Source organism: Diaporthe amygdali, assembly GCF_026229845.1.
Source record: "Diaporthe amygdali strain CAA958 chromosome Unknown NODE_13_length_1014660_cov_65_381101, whole genome shotgun sequence".
NCBI lineage: Eukaryota > Fungi > Ascomycota > Sordariomycetes > Diaporthales > Diaporthaceae > Diaporthe > Diaporthe amygdali.
The window spans coordinates 943,630-965,060 of NW_026517033.1; the positions used below are offsets into that span (position 1 = coordinate 943,630).

Below are 21,431 nucleotides of genomic sequence, written 5' to 3' on the forward strand. Positions count from 1 at the left end.
TCTAGACGAGTCCTTGATCGAAACGTGCATTTAGACCTTGCCGGTTGGCAAATTGAGCCAGTGGTAGTACGGACGCAGGGCCTGATTGGATGCGATCTGCGTGGCGTCCCGGTCTTCATCAGAGGCCAGAGAATGTTTGTGGCAGAGTGGGGATCAAGTTCCTTTCTCCGCAAACATCAGCCATCCATTATCTCACGCACCTGAGGGAGCATACGCATGTGCGCGCATCTTGATTGGCACCCTGGCCACCTGAGCGGGTAGTTCCATGCGCCGTTTGGTCGACCTCCATGCAAAAATAAATTCCCGTCTCTAGGCACCTATCATGTCAATTGAGAATGGGTAAACTGGCGCGTATTGCTCGCAAGACGTAAATATGTGGGCACGAGCGGCATTTGATCGGGCTCATGCGGCCGGGATTTGAACACAAAGACCGGGCGTGGGGCCGAACTTACCGAGTCTGCACCGGTCCGAGAACGCGTTCGATGACATGATCATGTTTATCGGCCGGCCCCGTAGTCCGGTGATGTGAAATTCAGTCTTGATTCAGTGGTGACATGTTTCAGAGATGTCATCGAACCCTCGGGTGGAAAGGGTTGGGGCAGAGGCCCACGGAGAGGTCCACAGGGGCAAAGGTCGCGCAATAATTAGTAGCAGATGTGCCAACCACCAGCAATATTAGACTTTAGTCAGATTGACATCAAGTAATCCCAGTTGATACGATCATCTCATAGCCGAATACAGATTGGGAGTGTTTGATGCGCAGCTGCAGCTAAGTAGAACTGGTGGGCCCCATAAAACGGTCTCCATTGATATTCTCTCAGTGAGCAAATAACCCAAGGCACAGTGGTCTGACAGCGGAAGACTCAGTCCCGAAAAGGCTTTTGGTGCATAGAAGCCGCGTTACCATCGAAGCCCTGACGGCATGTTGCAGAACTGTGTTCGGGATTCTTCCACACCAGAGCCCGATGCGTGGTGGTGTCCCAAACCAGCGCCCAGTCGAACTCGTGAGACCATGACGTTGATGAGCCCCAACAATCTTTGTGTTACACTGGATGAGAATGTATTTAAAGATGAGTCCTGCATAAGCAGCGCCTTTTGAGTTTTCAAGAAGCATCCTCGTTCCGCAAACACTTCAGCGAAAGCTTCACAAAGGACAAACAATCTATTCTTACACAGTCGAAGAAACTCATTTTGAGCAATCCCTTCATGATGCCTATCACCAAGTACAAGGCTGCAGCTGTCACCTCGGAGCCAGGAGTAAGTTTGATGCATTGTAGACACTACGAAATCTCTCATGGCCCTGTTGCTCACATGTCGTAGTGGTTCGACCTCGAGGCTTGCGTCCAGAAGACTGTCAACTTCATCAACGAAGCTGGCCAAGCTGGCTGCAAGCTTGTTGCCTTCCCTGAAGTCTGTGAGTAGGATATCCTCCTTGGCGAACTCGTTCTCTTTGCAAGTTCGAGCCCCAGTCTCACTGTCATACACTAATTCCCTGGCAGGGATCCCGGGCTACCCCTACTGGATGTGGAAAGTCAACTACCTGCAGTCACTCCCGATGCTGAAGAAGTACCGGGAGAACTCTCTTCCAGTTGATTCTGAAGAAATGCGCCGAATTCGTCGTGCAGCCCGCGATAATCAGATTTATGTCTCGCTTGGCTTCTCCGAGATCGACCACGCCACGTTGTACCTCGCCCAGACTCTTATTGACCCGGAGGGCAACATTATCAACCACCGACGCAAGATCAAGCCTACCCATGTCGAGAAGCTCGTCTATGGCGACGGGTCCGGCGACACTTTTCAGTCTGTTACACAGACAGAGCTTGGAAGATTGGGCCAGCTCAACTGCTGGGAGAACATGAACCCATTCCTGAAGTCCCTCAACGTTGCCCAAGGCGAGCAGATTCATATTGCTGCTTGGCCAGTCTATCCCGGCGTCGAGCGTCAGGTTGCGCCTGACCCCGCGACGAACTATGCAGACACCGCGTCCGACTTCGTCACGCCAGCGTATGCATACGAGACCGGTACCTGGACCCTGGCTCCATTCCAGCGCCTCAGTGTCGAGGGACTCAAGAAGACCACCCCCGAGGGTGTCGAGCCCGAAACCGACCCCACTCCTTACAATGGACACGCCCGCATCTACCGCCCTGACGGTAGTCTGGTCGTGAAGCCAGAGAAGGACTTCGACGGGCTTCTCTTTGTGGACATTGACCTAAACGAGACGCACCTGACCAAGGTCCTGGCCGACTTCGCCGGCCACTACATGCGACCAGACCTCATTCGACTACTAGTGGACACCCGCAGGAAGGAGCTCGTCACGGAGGCTGATCCGGATGGAGGCATCGCTACGTACACCACGGCGCATCGGTTGGGCCTTGACAAGCCGCTCGACCCCAAGCCAGAGAGGGAAGGCCAGGGCGTTGCTGGCAGGCGAGACCCCGCGTCCAAGACTTCGAAAGTACCAAATGACCTGTGAGGGAACAATGGGCAGCATTGGCATAAGCAAGGATATCTCTACTCTGTAACTTACTAAGCATGATTCTTATATAAATGGTGCCGCGAAAGAAGTTGTGATAGCCTCGTTATCATCTGGCCTTGGTCAGATTCACTCTTTTTAATACATGAACGAGAGCTAGAGAACTAATCAGAAGCTGTACAACGGGCGCCTAGTTTCAAGAGAATCGCGCCAACCAGAAACCGTGTACTCTCTAATCAGTCATATCGAACTTTTACTTTCATTCTTGTCGAGCTCTTAGAGAAAGCATGGGAGTCATTCCACAGTCTCCTTATTGTGCTATGTATTACATATTACCTGCTACTGAATGTTCTGAGTTCAAATCAGTTCTCTGCGAGCAGCCCTTCGCAAGTGGAGGATTTTGATCTGAAGTGGAAACAGGGTTGAATCTTGCCCTGAGCTGTCCATTTGCGTTCCCAATTGAGCCAGGCCTGCTTGGCTTTTCGGTCTCAAAAATGAGTCCATGTCGTTACATGCTCAAGCAAGCCCACAGTGCCAAGGTCACACGAATGGCCTTTGAGGCGGGGATGAGGGAAATCCTTTCACTGCCTGATAACTCCGGATTTGATTGGTTAAATACAGCTTTCTCCATCATGGAAATCCACAATTTATAAGTGCTCAAGTGCTTTCAGTATCACATCTTTGTCACACCTGTCCGGAATTGCTGAAAGCTACTGCCTTTTTGAGCTTGCGATGTTCCTGGAACACTGGTCGCGTGACGATTGTAAGCATCATCTGCGATTGATCAAACCTTCGACGTTCAAAAAAAAAAGGGAATGGTGAGTTTTTGAAATGGACTGGCCTGAAACTTGACTGACATGAAGTACAAGAATGGGATTCGAGTTGTCGTTCGAGGCGGTAAACGCGTTTTCCCCCAACTTTTTGCACACATTTGTGGGGCGCAGGGACATCTCATCAGTTCAGCAGAGATCCCATGTCAAGTCCACTGTCACCCGGCAATTCAATCTAGTGGCGGCCGATACAGTAGTGTATTGCTGAAGACGGTTGCCAGCACTCTAATAGCAATCTTTTTTTTCTTCTTGAAATCGGTTGCGCTTCCAGCTTTCTACATCTCTCCCCAAGTGTGTAATACAGTCATTCGGTACCGCATGATCCCTACAAACCGCCTTCTCGACCTCTTAGTGCCGCTGAGAGGGCAACAAGCATTTCTCAAATACAAAGCTGACGAGCCTTGTTGTAAGAGTTTAAGTCTTTGCGACGGTGTGATGATTCAAAGATGTCAAGCGGGCAGACCATCCGCAAGGAACTTTCAAATAAAGGCTTACTCTTTGAAATCAAAATTGGACATCTATATCGAGATAGAGGGTATTCCAACTAAGCGGTACATTAGTAATTGTCCCTATGAGCTCGGAAGGTTAGTCCATGATCAAGGCTTTGATCGGTTGTGCAGCAAAGAGGGCTCGCAAGAGTCAAAACTGCTGGCTCCAAGCAAGCGAAAAGGAATGCCGAATGATGAGCCGCTTGAATTTCAGAGTACCCTTTCAAAATTTATGAAGTACATGAACTAGTACGTGGGCTCACTCCGTGCGGAGCCCCATTCCTATGGCTCTTTCTGAGCCTTAATTCGGTCTCAGCCTTGGGTGAATCCCTAGGACTATTCTAGTAATACTGCCGCGATCTCGAAAAGTCCAACACGTCATTACCGAGCTCCATATGGCTTACTTACCCTCTGCCCAGCAAAAGAAAAGGAAAGAAGAAAAAATGACAACACGTTATCATATGGTTTTCACATCTCACTGCACGCAAGAACTTTAGTTCAACTTCCAAAAAAGAAATTGGATTTTACAGCTGCCGTGGGGCCGTGTGGCCCTACGGCTGTACTGATTTATCACATAGATGCCACGGCAGCGTAGCGAACACCCGAGCAAATCTAATACTTTACAAAGGACTAAGACGAATTCGAGTTCATTTAGCATTATACAATAACAAATTCCCGCCGCTCACCCTTGGGACATGGATGAATAGCTGTTCCAATCTCAGGAAATAGCCTGGAGGAGGGGAATATGCCAATGATATTCAAGCCATCTGTGTCATCATCCATGTCAGCATCGCGAAACATCAATCCATAGACATACGCCTCCCCGACAAGAGTGAAGCCTCCCGTTGACAAGGGCCTCAGTATAGAGGGCATTTCGGCGCCGTCCAGGTATGCAACCACGTCACCTTTCTGCATCTCCGCCGGACCGAGGCCCAAGTACCCGTCCGTAGACAAAAACGGCCTCCGCCCTTTGCCGACTTCCTTCACGCGTTTCAAAAAGGCCTCAATGCTAGTCATCGTGTCCTTAGCCCCTTCGACGTTTACGAGGTTGCCCAGCACCGAATCGGCATAGTCATCAAAGTAGATTCGATAATACAGACCGGGGTGACGGCAGAATTCTGCAATTGGAATGCTGTCGATTACAGGAGGGTAAGAGTTTTCCTTGTCCATGAATGTTTCGGCGATCTCCCAGCAGGCATAAAAACTGTGGAGCTTCATCTCGCGGGATGGTGACTCACGGCGCCACAGGGCGTTGAGGGAGGTTTCCGCGGACACAGGGTCAAGAAGCAGCCTATACCCTTCGAAAAGCTTGTTCAGAGACCACTGGTTCTCGAAACTTCCTCGCCCGCTTTCCCAGCCGCCAGCGAAAATTGTGCTCGCAAATGCCTTATGGCGGTCTTCCACGGTTCGGTATGCCGTAGCAGACTGTTCAATCATGTCCTTTGCAGCGAGTAGCTTAGCCTGGATGCTCCAGATCCGCCTAATGAGACTTAAGGTTTCTGTACGGGCGTTCCACATGGCCGGCAGAAAAGATTGCACGGTGGTGAGAGTATTGCCCCCTACAACCAGGGCTGGAAGACCAGCTGAGGAGACTGTGAACCTGTATGCTCGAGGTCCAGCATATTTGCCAACACCTGGCTTGGACAGTATTTTGAGGAAGGAGGGGAGCAAGGGTGCATGCGAACGCAAGATGCTCGCGAGTGTTTTGGTGCTCGACAGCGCCGACCAATCTGGTACCCACGACGGAAGCTTGGCCACTTTTTTAGGCCACTGGACATGAGTGATGACCACGAGTCCTCTCTTCTTGATGCACGAGCTCGCCAGCTCTATGTAGATATCCGCGACGTCCCTGCTGTAGTCCAGCCGAATCCCAAGCTCCTCCACATCAGTTGCAATCCCAAAGAGCCCAAACACATGGTCAGCAGGCATGGAGGCCTGAAGCCCCCCGGAAACGGCGTTCCAGTCGATGAGATCCCACAGTTCCTTTTTCCCGTCTCTATCGTGTCTAAAATCCAGCATGGGACATATGGAAATCTGCTGTGTATCCTTCGCACGAATCCATTGCTTCTCGGAGGGCAGCACGTTGTCGGTGCCTTGTGTGGAAGACAGCGGGTCGCAGCTGTCCGCTACTTGCATTGCCTTTATGATGATGCGCAGCGCGGTGAAGAGGGTTTCTGACGATATACACCACGTAGAGCACGTGAACAGGATCTCGTTCGCGAGCACCAACTCCTGCAGGATCCACACGCGACACCAGAAGGCCAGTTCAGAGAACCCGACGAGCGCCAACATTGAGATTTCGTAAGTCCCATCACCATTTGCCCGACTGAATGGGCCCTGAACAAGCTTGATACCGCGCACCCACTCGATAATGTCCATTTCAATGAAGCGCAGATCGGCAGCCGTTCCCAGAATGTCTAGCGGCCGCCAAGCGCGATATCCAAATCTTGCCAGGCCTTCGCGCGAGAGCGCCGCGAAGACATTGATAAGCTCGCCGGGCCGGAAGTAGACGCGTTCCGGGTAGGTTCCCATCCAGGCGTGGACCATGTGTGCCGAACTGTAGACGTCTCGCATCATGGCCACCTGCCAACTCTTCTCGTCGTTGTCGCGCTGGTTGATGCACAGAGCGTCGATCCAGAAGTAGGTCTGCTGGTCTGCGGATTTCATGGTGCGGTAGTGCACGAGGGCCGAGAAAAGGTTGTCGGTTACCTCAATCTCGCAGCTTTCCAGTGTCTCTTCTTCTGCCACAGCAGTGGTATCTTCGATGGACTCGCCTTTCAGGCCTGCCTTCTGGGGCACTTGCAACGTGATGCAGCGGCCTTCTTTAGACGGTCCCCATACGTACGACAGGGCTCGAAACTTGGGTGGCTCGAGTAGGCTTGCCTTTACCATGCGCAGACTGAGGGGCCTCTTCGCCTCTTCGTCTATGTCGATCACCCTGGTGAAGAAGTCATCGCCAGCCCCCTCGAAATGAAACTCGATCAACCGGACCTCTTTCTTGGATTGCTCCAGGGGCAGACGCTGATAGGGCAGTGCCCATGTATCTGTGCCAGACATAACGGAAAATCACTTCCAACGTTGGGATACTTTATCCCCTCATCGGGTGTTGAGCACAACTAACACATGCGCGAGGTTGATAGCGACAAGTAAACCCAATCTTCCCGATTTGTGAACCTTTGGACGTTTGAATAGGTCTAATTGCGTCTTAATCGAGGGTCTCTGCACTGGCTTCCGGCTGTAGCTGAAATTAACGCAAGGAAGGTGGGGATGTATGAAGGCAAAATCTTGACGACCAACAGGTACTATAACGTGGAAGAATGCTGTGGGGCTTTGTTGGAAATTACAAATCAAGCCCCAGTTGTGCAACCACTAAAACTGCAGCAGTTGTTGTCGTACATTCACCCAGTATTTTTGTTTCGATGACAATAATTATTAGAACTGTGTATTATATTAAACAAATAAAATAGATTTTATAAATTTTGTACATCATTGTTCAAACACGTAATGCTATTCCAAATATCACAGGATCAAGAATAATGTATAATGATACCAAAAAGAAACAATGTTTTTTTTTTTTGCCTTCCAATTTGGGCATTCACTTGGATTATCAAAACATCAGAAAATCGACCTACAACCGGCAGGAAATCAGCCTGAAACATATAGACGGTGTGGCAGAGCGTTGTTTAGTGTGGCCGAGTCTGTTGACGTCGGGTATTTTCCAGGACGCATGGATTAGACGCACACTTCATCTACCCAGAAAACCTCTCTCTGCTGAGAAATTCTCACATAAAGAGTATAGTTTAGAGCCGAGATATGTCATTGATATTGTTAAACATTGGATTCAAAGTCGTCATAACTATCTTCAGCCACAAATGGCATCTCAACTGTTCAGACCTGAAACTTTTACGTCCCTCTGCCAAAGTTTCCAGACTTACTGTAAACGGCAGGATAAAGGTCTGAACCTCGGTCTTCCATTTCAGAATGAGAATCTAAAGCCCGCAGAATACTGCTTACCCTTGACATTGCCATCGGCATCCAACACGTCACTATTGTTGAAGTAGAACCTAGAACCATCACCCGAAGTTGCTGTGCCTTGAGTCCATGCACGCTGGATGTCCGCATACATTCGCTGCATGTCCACATCCATTCGCCGCATGTCCTCTGCAAAACGCCGCCAATTTGCTCTGTGCTGGGCATCCATGCGCTGCTTATCGATTCTTAGGTGGGCATTCATGCGCTGTATATTGGCTCTGAATTGAGCTTCTTGCGCTCTTTCTCGATCCCGTTGTGCTCTGGCTTGAGCTTCCGCACGCTCCCTGTTCGCCATAGCTCGATCTCTCTGGTCCTTAGATGGTCGGGTTGAAGACTGATATCGATTGGTGTTGTGCATCCTAGAGGGCTCTGCGAAACCCACTTTTCTTAATACGTGACGAAAGCTCTGTAAGCGGCAGGGTAAGGACAACGTACCATACTGACGAGTTGGGGCTAGAGCCAAGCTTTCTCTAGATTCGGAAGTTACACGCGTGTTCTCGGTCCCAGATACAGCTGGGGCTGGGACATTTTGTGTAGCCGAGTGTTCGATTCGTCGTACTCCATGGCCATTTCGATCAGTACTGACCACGACTAGTGAAAGTTGCTGGTTAGTCTCCTACAGATTGTCTTGCTTCGCTGATTATATAGCAGAACAGACGATACGACCCTTACCTCTACCATCAGCGCCAGTAGAAGAATAAAAAGATACAGAACCGCTCTCAAGTGTCAAGGTGCGTCCGCCGATGTTGACTCGTAGAGGACGGGGTAAGTTATATGTAGTAGTGTTGGCGTCTCCTCTCGCGACTTCTGATAGATTATCACCTTCTGAATCAGTTGAAGTGTCTGAAAATGGTCTATTTAACGGCCGTGACTGCCCGACCGGCCGAGTTGGCTTGTTGGTCTGTTGAGCTGGCTCTCGTTCAAATCGACGCGGGTCAGTGTTGGCAGCAGAAGAAAACCCAACACGGTTTCGTTTTGGCGGCCTAGGATTTGCATGACGATTGGCATCAGGCTGGTCGACGGGGTCATTCGGTCTTTTCATCACCGTGCTGCTCTGCATAATGTCCGGTGTCTGGTAAGTCGTATTACCAGCAAAATCGAAACCAGAAAATATTCTGTTAGGGCCAGTAGAATAAAAAGTACGGCCAGAGTATGCTATGTGGACACGATCTCGTAGGGCTTGGATACTCGATAGATTCAGCGGAATGGACCGTTGGAGACGTGCTATCCAGCCAGACCAAATCGCTGCAAATGTTAGGGTCAAAAAGATAATAGCAGATGTTATAGCCCGTGATGGGGATTCTTGTGCAAGCAACACAAAGTCGTCCAGCGATTCCAGGACGTAATTCATAACAGATGTCATTTCGCTGCGACTGTAAGCTGAAGACCTCCGAGGTCTGCGAGACATGAAAGGAAAAAGGAAATAGCATATTGGGTTCATCCTAAATATCGAGCTTGTTGAAGCGGTAATGCGTGAACAAAGGCTGTCTTGAACGCTCTAGGTGGTTTGATTCCTTTCAGCCACATTGACCGACTCGCTAGATTTGTGAACAATGGCAGATGCTGCCGCAACCGGTATACATACTGGATGTCTCAAAGAATCCGCCCACCTGATGATTTCAGGGGCCTAGAGCTCACATTCGAGATAACCTTTGGTGTGGACAGCCAGCCCGACTACGGCTTGCCTGATCTCCTCAACGCGTTTGGCCATTCCTGGGAATTTTGGGTTTCTTTGTCCTTGAATTTTATTGCTAACTTTCGTCATTGTGAAATAGTACATCAACCTTGCGCATTCATAGAGTGAGCGCAATTTGGCGAACGACCAGACGGAGTCGAACTCTCTTTGTGATGTAGTTCCTAAGGCAATAAGAAAAGGCAGCAAAGCTTAAAGCCACTAGAAAGAGAAAGTTGTATCACTAACTCTGAGCTTTTTATTGAGCTCTGCTGCTTCACAAGTGGAACGCTCCGGGTAGCTCATTTCCATCTTCATTGATTATGACATCCCGCTATGTTGATCGAGGCCTCCATGCCGATACAATCAAAACAGCTGCAACAGCACCCACCATTAGGCCGAATACAAACCCGGGTCCTTGTGTCGACTCTTGCTTCCTGTTCGACATCTCTAGCAGAAAATCGTTTGCCAGCGGATCATCACTCCGGTTCAAAAACTGTCCCCAATTGACGTATTTGACTGGCCCACCCTTATCAAGCGGACACTCAAGATTCAAACCAAACCAAGGCCTCCCGATATTCAAGGATTTCACACCGTACTCATGCCACTGCGCCATCGTGCTAATTTGAACCGTGCTGAACAACAGTGTGCACCACATCTGAAGCATATTTAACAAAAGTGCCTGCTCCCGCCTGCTAAACCCGGCGGCAGTTGGACCCGGCGGCAGCACCGCTAGCACAAAAAAGTAATCCCATCGGCTGTTATGCATAGCGAAATGGTGAAAAGAGGGCTTGTCACGACGGTAGCGGAAGTTTTGGTCCTGTCGGCGGACGCGGTATGACATGTCCTCCGCCTGCCCGACGAAGAAACGCCATTTGTTGTCTCTGCCCTCGATTATGTGAAGGTATACACCTCTTTCACCCTTGTAGATGTCGCCCGCATTTGAACGGATCCTAGACGCATGAATCAAGGTCAGGCTTCTCACTGTATGACGCTGCGTTGTCGATTGTGGTTACAGGATCTCACATTTCCTGCCATGGCATCGAGTTCGATGTCGAAAATGTCTTGAAGACTTCATCACGCATACTGGAGAAGATCAGGTCTCTAACGGCAACGCAGTGACGGCCTTGGCGGCCTGGGGTCGGAGCATTGTCGTAGAGCCCTTCGTATTGTTTATATCCTTTTGGTGGGTCGGATAGCTGCGCAATAAGATGAGATAGTAGGTCCCGGGCATTTTTTCTGTTGATGCCGAACATCTTCGGGTTTTAAGCCTGGCCGGAAATTTTGAGGAAGAGAAGAGAAAAGAGGAGGACATATGCGGCCGGAAATTAAAGGACCAGAAAGCTGATATTACCTGCAGGTCACGTGAAGATTGAAATGGTGGTACTGCATCAGACATGTGGCGGCTGCTTGAGGGAGTACACCTCTCTGCGAGGACCTGCCGTAGTAGATCATGTTCATGGGGCGTTCGTCAAGATCATTTCGTCCCAATCATCAACGTTACATCTACATGACTTCATACTGATTTATCAGGCGCATTGGGACAAGGCCGCGTAGAACCACAACTCCAGCATGCACGATGCCCCACCTGACTTTTGAAAGCACATCTGCGACAACCCAGACCAGCCCGTTCGTTCGTTTCCTCCCTTGGTTCATTATAACTTCTCTCATTGAGCCCGCCATCCCTGCGACCAGATCATCCATCTCCTTCTTTGAATCCCAGACGATTTCGTCGCTGCCGTCACTGTCATCATCTTCGAAGTGGCTTTCATCTTCGAAGCGCCCTCTGCGGGTCGACTTAGCATGGTGAAAGGCCCAGCAGCTCAAAGTGGCCAGATAAAGACACCATGGGACATGAAACAGGCTCGTCAAGTGAGAAGACTCCATGATAGGTTTGCCTGGCCCACCGGAGTTGGCGCTGCCATCACTCGTCATGAGATCGCCGAGCATCGCCGCACCATGCCAAGCCGCGGTCGCAGCTCGCTCTCTACTGTTGGACGCCCAACGCTTAACCACGCGCGATGAGCGGATATAGTCTTGTTGCTGAACGGGTCTTCCCAGAATGTGGCGGGCGCCCGCATAGATCTGCACGTCAAGGAAGTCCATGTGAAGCAGTGCTTGAGCCGCGTGGTAGACGGCCCTGTAGGCGGCGGAGAAGGCTGGCCACTCGGAATCAGAAGCACCACCTGGCTCAGCCGAAGTCAGTGCTGCGTGATGACAGTACAAGTCGAAATCGGCTTTCCAGCGATCGTATCCTTTGCCTAACAAGTCCTTCCACGACGCCGGGCCAGTAGTGGACACGACACCAAGCGAAGTCTGGTCCCGTCTTTGCATGTCCCAGGCAATGGACATAAGCCCATGCAGGACTAAGACTTGGCCTAGTGCATCCAGATTGTGGACGCCGGTGGCCGTAGTTTGAGGAGTCAGATACGATCTCAGCGTCGGAAGAAACATGGGTGTCGCACTGTTGTCCGGAGATGGCGATGGTGCATGGCGGGTGGAGCTGGGCCATGCTCTTGCCCACAGCTCAGCATCTGGGGCTTCCCACACGGCCTGGGCGCATGGCATCGCGCAGCGTAACTCGAACGCGGACATACAAAGACTCTGGCAGAACAAAACTGCGTGCTGTGTGTCCCACATAAAGCACAGAAGCGCGAGCCTCTTTTTCTGTTCTGCAATTGCCCAGAGCTTCCAAGCCTCGGCCAAGGAAACACCGTCTTGTGGCGCGGGGGTCTTTGTGATACTCTGGCAGTCTGACCTCCGGATGAGGTTTATCAAGAGGCCATGAAACAGATGGCTCATATCATGTTGCTTCTGTCCGGCTCTTGACTTCCCAAAGCATTCTACCAGCAAGATCGTTTGCAATGTCCATAATTCGGGTCGGGGAGAAAAGCCAGCATGGGCAAAGATGCTTGGCCGAATAACGTCATGGATGCACACAGCGAGCTGGTGGGCCCCCTTATCTAGATAAGTTGCTCCAAGTAAAAGAATCGAGAGTAAAAGTAATGGCTCGGCGGTGCTAGGATTGAACGTGGGCATATGTATCAAAGGGTAGGTAGTGTTGAATTGCGTAAAAAACAAGTCCAGCCAAGTTTGGACGCTTTGGAGGGACAATAGAGGATGGTCTCGCACCGACGTGTTGGGCGGCTGGTCCGGGATGTTGGGGTCGGCAGCTTCGATGACAACAAGAAGCCGATCTAGTATCTCTTGATCGATTTTTGGTATCATTGTGAAAGCCTCCAGCATTGACAATGGTCGTTCGCGATTGATAATCCTCTTTGACATTTGTGGGCGAAGCCGAGGATCTATCTCATTCCTGCTTGGTGCCCTTCTGTCGGAGGTTTTTTGCTGTCTCGAGCCGCTCTCTGCGCCTGTTCGCTGACCATGATCATCCAACGTATCGGATTGCCTCGCTGTCCTTGTCTCCCTACCGACTGAGGAAACTCGCATCTCTGCGGATGAACGCGCACTCCCCCGCGCATTTTCATCCGACTTATCCTCATGCCAGCTGCGCCAAGTCGCGCTGGTTAGAGACTCTGGTGTGGGATTTTGAGCTTGTTGAGGTGGCGCCATATCGGCCTTCTGTGGCTCTCCAGCCCCGGTGTCGTTGAATATGGTTGGTTCTGAAAAGCTATCTCTGGCGCTTGTGAGCCCAAAGCCAGATGCAGTAGCTGCCTCTAGATTAAAAAGCCAGTTGTAATCCAATGCAGTGGTATATGGCATATTGAAAGAGCTGGCGGTATCGGGTTGGAAAACGGGATGGTATTCCAGTTGCCCATTGTTCGGTGACGGGCCTAGTTGTGTGTTTGTGAGATTTGACTCTTCGGCATAGCCCAAACCAACATGTGGAAAGTAAGTGGCCACAGAGTCTGTTGGAAAACCAGCCGTATTGTCGAGGGCATCAATACAGCCACCAAAGTCGTCGTCTGTTTCTTGAACAATTTGATATGGATGAGTACTCTGGTTGTATCGACCCTCGTCGGACACAGGTGGTGAAACAACTTGTATCGCCCCGTCGAACTCGGAATTGACCCACGGGCCGGGGTCGTCTGCCTCTGAGGGCCGGGGTCGTTTGGAGACAACCGTTCCGTCCGGAGCTTTCCAGGAGCGCTTGCGGGTGTCGAGGGTGCCAAAGCCAGGTCCACCAGCTTCTTCGTCTCTCTGACGGTGGCGATTCATGTGTCTGTCTGTATTATAGTCAGTGGGACCATCCCCCAAGGTAATGGCAAGTTTCCCGTGATGGTTTCCAGGCTTACCTAAAAGATCCGGCCGCCTGAAGTGAGCACTACAGCGAGAGCAGGTAAAGTCCCCTGCCTCAGAGTGGTTCAGAGCGTGTCTTTGCATGTGTTCTAGACGCGTGAAGCGCTTGTTACATCCCGTATGCGTACATTCGAATCTCTTGGAGCTCTGTTTCTTTCCCGCACTCCTACCTTCGCCAGCCCCTAAGCTCGGGTCGGCTGCAACATGGATGGCATCGGCCATGGGTGCAGTCTGCCCGTCCATCCCGTCCATTTTCGGTAATAGCGTCAATCTACCCAAGAGTGGGCAGGACGAAGTCGTTGGAAAGGTGATATGGCGAGAATAGCAGCACGCCGTAGATGGGGGAGGACGGTAAACTTATTAGTGGTGCCAAGGCACTTGTACTCGTCAATGCTCGTCTGCTTGTGTCGGCCTTATCAGCTCCCCACCCGAGCCCTCCGTCCCCGGATATGTCTTCGGGTGGCTACCCCACCTCCGCCGCTGGCGTCTGCATGTGCATACATGCCGGCGGCGATCATTTTGATGCGACTCGAGCAGATAAGCACGCCCGCTTATGTCGCGATAGAAGCCCGTGTATCTGTGTAACTGTCACCAAGACACTGTACCCCAAGTGCTAACGGCAACTGGAATTAGAGGTGCTTCCCCACTTGATATTCGTGCCACACTGGGGTTAAGTCGAATTCCCGCCAGCATGAAGCTTAGGTAAGAATGTGTCGCTGTGAGGCTTCGATGGCACCCTCCGAGCCGACGTTCCGATGAGGAGGCCCCAGCCGTGTAAAGATTCCACTGACTCCAACCAAGGAAACTTCTTCGACAATACTAGAGCTTTGTGTAGTCCCAACCCACATTGAAAGACGTGCATTTCTAATTCCACAGCTACTAGTAGTTGTCTGTACTTGACCAAATCCGAATCCAGCATCAAGACTCTTGCTCTACGGCAGCAAGAGAAGTCGTCCTAGACCCCGGCCTTGTTTACAATGGCGTTTTGGAACGACATCCAAACCCAACAGAAGGTTCACAGAGATGAAGCAAGCAGGCTTCATGTAAGTTGCCCATGATTGTGGTTTGAAGGCAACATAAGCTGACATATTCAAGGTAATCATCGTTGGTGGAGGTCTGGGAGGCCTGGGAGCTGCTATCGCCTCACTCCTAGCAGGACACGACGTGACAGTTCTCGAGGCTGCATCTAATATTGGCGAGGTCGGCGCAGGGATACAGGTTCTGCCCAACTCGGCACGGGTGCTCTTCTCGTGGGGGCTGAAAGATACGCTCGAGCCATACGCCACCAAGCCTACGCAGTGTAACTTCATCGGATGGAGGGGAAATCACCTCTCGGAAATGGATTATGTTGCGTACGCCTCAGCCACAGGGGCGCCGTTTTGGGACTTCTACCGGATGAACCTCCACAAATGTCTTCTGGATAGGGCAGTTGAGCTGGGTGCTAAGCTCGTTACGAATGCCAGGGCTACTGATTTCACCGTGAATTCTGATCAGTCAACTTCGACAGTTACTTGTGCGGACGGGAGGACATTCGAGGCAGATCTTGTTGTTGGGGCCGATGGCATCAACTCAAATTTGCGGGAGGCGTTCTTGGGGAGGGACGATCCTCCTATTCCAACTGGTGACCTGGCGTACCGTCTCATGCTCAACACCGAAGAAATGAGAAAGGACCCTGACCTACGTGAATTTGTTGAGAAACCACAGGTTAATTACTGGGTTGGGCCGGGCAAGCATGCGGTCAATTATGTCCTCAGGGGCAAAGCAGCGACAGGCCACGATTACACCAGCGATCCAAACCTCCTGTTTAACATGGTACTGTTGGTGCCAGACGATATGCCAGCAGGGGCAAATACACTGGAGGGGAACATCGAGGAAATGCGAGCCCATTTTGCAGACTGGGACCCTCGAATTCCAAAGTTACTATCAATGTGTGACTCAGTGCTGAAGTGGCGGCTGATGATCCGTCCCGGTCTTGAGCCGACATGGTCTCATCCGTCAGGGACGTTCACTATGCTTGGCGATGCAGTACATGCTACACTTCCTTACTTGGCCAGTGGTGCCGGAATGGCGCTCGAGGATGCCGGTGTGCTTGGCCTTTGCCTAGGCCGTCTGGAAGGAAAGTCGTCTGCAGAGAAGAGGAAAGCATTGGCTGTGTACGAGGCATGCAGACGGGAGAGGACTGAAGAAGTGGTTAGGAGGGGCACCTATAATCAGTGGATCTATCATCTGGAAGACGGGGACGAGCAACGAGACCGAGACGCCAAGTTCAGACTTTTCGGAGATTTGGATAGACAGTGGCTGAGTGAGAAGAACCCCGTTCTGCCCGCAGCCAACGAAACAGGGAACGATCCTTTCCCGTGGCGGTATCACGGTGTTGCTCGTTGGCTTCTGACATATGATATGTGGAAGGATGTCGCAGCGAGATGGTCACAAAGCGAAATACCTGAGACTGCAAGTATGGAAGCAGCCCGGCTTTGATATAGGGGTCTTATTCAAGTTCATCATAAAGAGAGATCTTTGGTTTGGTTGCTTTGAACCTCATCGAAGTCGGCTATCGGAATCGATTTGTGCTTGAAACGTCAATGTATTTCACATAAGCTTCGTTGACATATGAGGGACGTGACACGTATTTGTGGAACATTTTTGCCCAGTATTGGAATTTCAATGCCCGCAACACCATAAATTTGACATTACGAAGCCATCTTTTGAAGCTCAAGATAAGCACTATAAAATGCTATGTTGTAGGAACACTGAAGGGTTCAGTGAGCAGGCGACGAATGAAACAATTTGACGGCTTCTCCTTGCGCGAAGGCTTCTATAATAATACTATTCCACTTCAGTCATTACCTTGATGCGCAGTACCTCAATATTGGTATATAAGTGAATATCAGAGTCACCTTCAGATGTTCAAAGTAAAACTCTGATACGCCAACGAGAGGGAATCACACCAAAGCAATACGCTGGCAAATAATGCATAAGATAGTGATCAGTAGGCAGAAGTAGTTCAGTCAAAGTTGAACAATGTCTTTGAGGACTTTAGGAAACGGTGGTTAAACGTGAATTCTTTTCTATTACTCTGTATGTGTGGGTCGGTGTAACCAACCGCCAGGTCTTCTGGCCGGCATTCTGACAAAGTATCCCAGCCGGGTCTCTCGCGAAGAGCTTTAATTTTTGATATCCGCGTAAAATGGATAGTCATTATAACCCTTCTCAGGCGGGTCAGCGCCATAAAAAGTGGTCCTGTCGTATGGATTCAACGGGAGTCCACTTCTCAGCCGTTCTACCAGATCAGGATTCGCGATAAAGTGTCGACCGAATACGATCAGATCAGCATCGTCACTCTCTACCTTCGGTGCTGCATTTTCGCGGTTGAAGCTCCCAGCGGCGAAGAATCTTATTCCCCCAGACTTCAGAATATTCCGGAATGGTGTCAATGAGTTCTTCTTGATGGGAGCCGTGTCTGATCCGGTACTGGCGGTGTACTCAGCAAGCGACTCCATCTTCTGTTGCTCATCGAGAACTTCATCGAAACGAGGTTCTATCCTATAGTTGTTTCAATCATCAGAGTCGCCTCTTTGCAACGAATATCTGGGATAGATTGCTCACATGTGAACATAGGCAGGTCGTTGCGTTGCAGGCAGGCCGGCAATCTTCTCGCACAGGAATGCCCAATGTTTGTTGGGGTCGCTGTCTCGAGTGTCCTGAAAGTAATTGTATGGAGACAGGCGAATACCAACTCGCTCCGCCCCCACGGCGTCGCAAACTGCTTTTATGACTTCCAGAACGAATCTGGATCGGTTCTCAATGGAGCCTCCATATTCGTCAGTCCTCTTATTGACATTGTCATGGAGGAATTGGTCCAGCAGATATCCATTGGCACCATGAATCTCAATACCGTCGAACCCAGCCTCATTGATAGCTCTCTTTGCTGCTGCCGCCCACTCAGCAGTCAACTCGTGGATTTCGTCCACTGTCAAAGGCCGAGGGGGTTTCTCAGCACATGAGCTTCCGTCCAAGTAAGATCCCGACATCGGAATATCACTTGAAGATACGCATTGTTTACCCCCTCGCATCCCGGTTGATGAGGCCCGCCCTGTGTGCCAGAGTTGACTCAGGATAAGGCCTCCCTTGGCATGGACGGCGTCAGTGACTTTGCGCCATCCTTCCAGTTGCTCCTGAGTAAATACTCCTGGGCATCCTGGGTACGCGCTGGCATCCAGGCAAATATCCGTAGCCTCAGTGAGCTGGAGGCCACCGGGAGTTGCACGGTCTGAGTAGTACTTGACGACTCGAGGTCCTGGGATGTAAACTCCTCGCGACGAGAAGTCATTTCTCATGCGTGTGAGTGGTGCCTGAGACGAAATGTGAGCCAATGACACCGCAGTGGAGACCCTTTACTGGCAAATATTGGTGCACTCACCTGGGCAATGCGATGCTGCAGCTGCCATTTTCCCAGTTGAAGAGGCTTGAAAAGTGCAGTCTCTCCAAGAGGTGCGAAAGATGCAGAAGGCGAAACAGATCCCATCTTGTCTCTACCGGGCTGGTATAACCGTGATAGAAAAAAATGATGTTCGAGTAATCTAGGTGAATGTTGTAGAGACAACGCCTTGTTTACTTGAATGAATGGAGATGGCCTTCTGGACAAAGACATTGAAATATGTTGGCCATGTTGAAAGCGACCTGCCACGGCCCTACGTCTGCCAGGTTAGCCCCAATAAACGGCTCCAGGGAACAACGCTGGTGCCGCCATGTTCAGATGTCCTTGTCTCGGGTAAAGGAAGTGGAGTGTTTCTCCACTGCAGCGGTCGGGTCGAAAATGGGGGTGAGGGACAGGGGTGCCAAGTGCCAGTGGCACCCGGGCGAGGACAAGCCCGCTTGCCACAATGACGATAAGATTCGTAGATTTCAGCAATATGTATCACGCTGCCTGGTAGATTGAAACCAGACCTGGTAAGGAGTTTGATGCCTGTCGTGGGTCAACGGCCCAGGTGCCACTAGAAGGTCAGGCCTCTGGGCTGACTGCGTCAAGCGAACACCAGTGACATACTATCATGTCTTCCTGGCCTTCACTGGACTTGCAGACAACTTTTGTATCGTTGAGAACCATCTCCGTGATAGAGACTAAGTGCGATGACAATTCTAAATGGAAAGACTTGCCGAACATCATAGCAAGAACAGTTGAATGTAGGCTTTACAAGCGCAATTACATTTCACATGAAGCCAAATATCAAAGTCCCGAACATATGTATTTCAATTTTACCTCTCTTCCGGTATACACAACCAATGATACACCAAAGTAAAATGATCAGCTTTGGAAATCATATTTGTCCAGGAGCTTCTCAGATGGAGGCATGACCATGAGTCTCGAATGGCAGGCCCAGACAAAAGAATCCAGCCACAATCCAAAGCGCAGCGCTTGCATAAATAGGAACCGTGGAGTATCCGGCGTAAGTTGAAATAAAAGACGCTACCAATCCACCAACTCGTAGCAGCGTTGCAGCAATTCCCGTCCCAGTTCCTCGAACCGGTCCTGGGAACGACTCTGGCGTGAATGCGAACATGATCGCGTATTCTGTGAAGACCACGTTTAGTTTGTAGTTTTGCCAGGAGGGTATGTTCAAGATTGAGTGGGTCAACTCACCGAAGTTACCAAGTATGGCAGTGGCACACTGGAATCCGATATCCGCCGCCTCGGTTCCAACGCTTGTGTACGCAAACAGGAAAACGCCAGTCAGGACAGCTGATATAGCCATCATCCAACGACGGCCCAAACGTGTCTCGACGGAGAAGCCGGCTGCGATCGGCCCAACAACACCAACAATAGATACAATGCAGTAGACCATATAAGTATGATTGAGCGAGCTGTTGACGGAGTATGTCGTTTTCGTCTCGAGATACGATGTGATGAAAGCGAAGTACAGCGGGTACGCCACCCCGATGGTCAGCCAGATCAAGAAAATCACCGAGCTGTGCCGAGCCATTTTGCGACTCGCGAAGAGCTTGCGGTAGCTATGACTGCTGTAATCTTTGAAGTTCTCAGTGATGATCTGTTTATAGGAAAGCGGTGCTTTTGTTTCTCCAGCTGCAACATGTTCGGTCTGTTCAACTTGTGTGGGAGACGCCTGTTGGGCTTCATCAATGGCTTTGAGCATATCCAAGGTCAATGTTTCGGGCTTCCCGTTGTATCGAGCGACGTAGTTCACCGCCTCTACTGCCTCAGCGTCGCGTCCTCTGGAAAGAAGGTACCGGGGGGACTCGGGCATTTTGAAGATGAAAATTCGAATGAGGGCAAAGGCGATGGCTAGAGCGCCGAGGGTAATCATGACATAGCGCCTGGAGACAATTTGGTCAGTACCATCAAACTGGAGGTTTCTTGGGGGAAGGGTTGCTTGCTTACCAGCCCATGTTGGATCGCGCAGAGCAGGGTGCCTCGGAGCTCTCGCAAGCGTAGTTCGCGAGGAATACCCATGCTAACAGCGAGACAATAACTTGCCCCAGGTTCCACCAAGCCGAAAGGCTCGTCAACATCCACTGCCGTTCTTGCGGGATGAACTCCAAGAATATAATACTGTCCACAGGGACATTTCCACCGGCAGCTGTGCCAATTACAGCCCAAAGTGAGCAGAACGTTACAAAATTTTGTGACCCGGCCACGGCGCAGGCAAAAATTCCACCGATCAGAATCGTGGCATTGAAAGCGGGCTTTCGGCCGATCAGGTCCGCGGTGATGCCCCAGAAAGATGCGCCGATAATCAGTCCCACGTAGTAAGCGACGGAACTGAAGCTGAGATACGTGATGTCGGTGAACTCGTTCGCAACCGGTGGCCTGACGGCGGTAATTCCTTGACTCCAGAAATTGTCGACGACCCAGCCGAAGCCATTCACTATGAAGAGGTACCATTGGAACCTGACAAAGAATAGTCGTTAGATGCCATCCATTTGGTTGTCGATGGCGTACAAAACTTGCCTTCCCATCCCAATTTCAGCCAAATGATGTGCTACCAACTCTGACTTCAAACGATATGCATCGCTAACGGAATTGCCGTAAAAGTCGGAGACTTCTTGATCGTCCGCGACACCTAGTTCGCCATGGCCTACTGAAGGCTCCCTGGTGAGCACTTCTTTGCCCTTCGACTCCTCACTCTTCTCTGATGACATATTGAGACGAATGGAACAAAGTCTGGTAGTTGAGACTGTACGGAACAATTGGAATGTCGGAAGGCCTTCAAGTCGTGGCATTCATTGCTGAGAATACTTTGTGAGGACAGGTATGCATTAAATTGAGAAGCACGCAGAGCTACTGTTCATCACAACGACCCCTGGGCATTTGTTCAGCCGGTATCTGGTTAGGAGCGTCTTCAACGAGGCGGCTGGTGCTATAGCGAGCCACCAAGGCATCGAAGCCCAGATAATCGGTGTTCTGTGTCCTGAAGAGCTGACCAATCAGCAGATGGCAATCTATCAACTAAAAGATTCTGGCCGTTGCTTCCACTGGTCCGCTCGTGTCAGATCTCCTAGCGAGGTCATGACCCCGAGTACCAAGATTCCCACCCCTGTAAGGTTTGCCCTGCCAATTTGGAGTTTCCCCATTTACGATAACAAGTGATATGGCCGATGTAGCTCTCTGATATCCACTGAGAAACTCTAAAATGCGTGTCTTCATTTGACTTGCTCAG

General features: G+C 50.6%; 8 protein-coding genes across 8 annotated transcripts; 3 read left to right on the plus strand and 5 right to left on the minus strand.

The window, feature by feature from the left end:
• Positions 1-965: 965 nt before the first annotated feature.
• Positions 966-2,473, plus strand: J7T55_003934 (cyanide hydratase; the record flags this gene model as incomplete). Its single annotated transcript, XM_053143291.1, has 4 exons — positions 966-1,004; positions 1,177-1,257; positions 1,321-1,414; positions 1,500-2,473. 4 exons carry the CDS (start codon positions 966-968, stop codon positions 2,471-2,473), a joined length of 1,188 nt encoding a protein of 395 aa, XP_052994176.1.
• A 1,975-nt stretch (positions 2,474-4,448) lies between these two features.
• J7T55_003935 (Heterokaryon incompatibility protein 6) lies at positions 4,449-6,848 on the minus strand (the record flags this gene model as incomplete). Its single annotated transcript, XM_053143292.1, has 1 exon — positions 4,449-6,848. One exon carries the CDS (start codon positions 6,846-6,848, stop codon positions 4,449-4,451), a length of 2,400 nt encoding a protein of 799 aa, XP_052994177.1.
• Positions 6,849-8,021: 1,173 nt separating this feature from the next.
• J7T55_003936 (uncharacterized protein) lies at positions 8,022-8,883 on the minus strand (the record flags this gene model as incomplete). Its single annotated transcript, XM_053143294.1, has 3 exons — positions 8,022-8,107; positions 8,259-8,414; positions 8,496-8,883. 3 exons carry the CDS (start codon positions 8,881-8,883, stop codon positions 8,022-8,024), a joined length of 630 nt encoding a protein of 209 aa, XP_052994178.1.
• Positions 8,884-9,772: 889 nt separating this feature from the next.
• Positions 9,773-14,007, minus strand: J7T55_003937 (uncharacterized protein; the record flags this gene model as incomplete). Its single annotated transcript, XM_053143295.1, has 9 exons — positions 9,773-9,829; positions 9,887-10,448; positions 10,522-10,694; positions 10,850-10,901; positions 11,018-11,281; positions 11,357-12,309; positions 12,628-13,682; positions 13,752-13,844; positions 13,926-14,007. 9 exons carry the CDS (start codon positions 14,005-14,007, stop codon positions 9,773-9,775), a joined length of 3,291 nt encoding a protein of 1,096 aa, XP_052994179.1.
• Positions 14,008-14,732: 725 nt separating this feature from the next.
• On the plus strand, positions 14,733-16,233 carry J7T55_003938 (uncharacterized protein; the record flags this gene model as incomplete). The annotated part of the gene is made up of 2 exons (XM_053143296.1): positions 14,733-14,798; positions 14,851-16,233. 2 exons carry the CDS (start codon positions 14,733-14,735, stop codon positions 16,231-16,233), a joined length of 1,449 nt encoding a protein of 482 aa, XP_052994180.1.
• A 686-nt stretch (positions 16,234-16,919) lies between these two features.
• On the minus strand, positions 16,920-18,280 carry J7T55_003939 (flavin oxidoreductase/NADH oxidase; the record flags this gene model as incomplete). The annotated part of the gene is made up of 3 exons (XM_053143297.1): positions 16,920-17,298; positions 17,362-18,107; positions 18,176-18,280. The coding sequence occupies 3 exons, from the start codon at positions 18,278-18,280 to the stop codon at positions 16,920-16,922; spliced, it is 1,230 nt and encodes a 409-aa protein (XP_052994181.1).
• An 814-nt stretch (positions 18,281-19,094) lies between these two features.
• J7T55_003940 (uncharacterized protein) lies at positions 19,095-20,913 on the minus strand (the record flags this gene model as incomplete). The annotated part of the gene is made up of 3 exons (XM_053143298.1): positions 19,095-20,088; positions 20,153-20,662; positions 20,714-20,913. The coding sequence occupies 3 exons, from the start codon at positions 20,911-20,913 to the stop codon at positions 19,095-19,097; spliced, it is 1,704 nt and encodes a 567-aa protein (XP_052994182.1).
• A 53-nt stretch (positions 20,914-20,966) lies between these two features.
• On the plus strand, positions 20,967-21,361 carry J7T55_003941 (uncharacterized protein; the record flags this gene model as incomplete). Its single annotated transcript, XM_053143299.1, has 2 exons — positions 20,967-21,013; positions 21,091-21,361. 2 exons carry the CDS (start codon positions 20,967-20,969, stop codon positions 21,359-21,361), a joined length of 318 nt encoding a protein of 105 aa, XP_052994183.1.
• Positions 21,362-21,431: the final 70 nt, after the last annotated feature.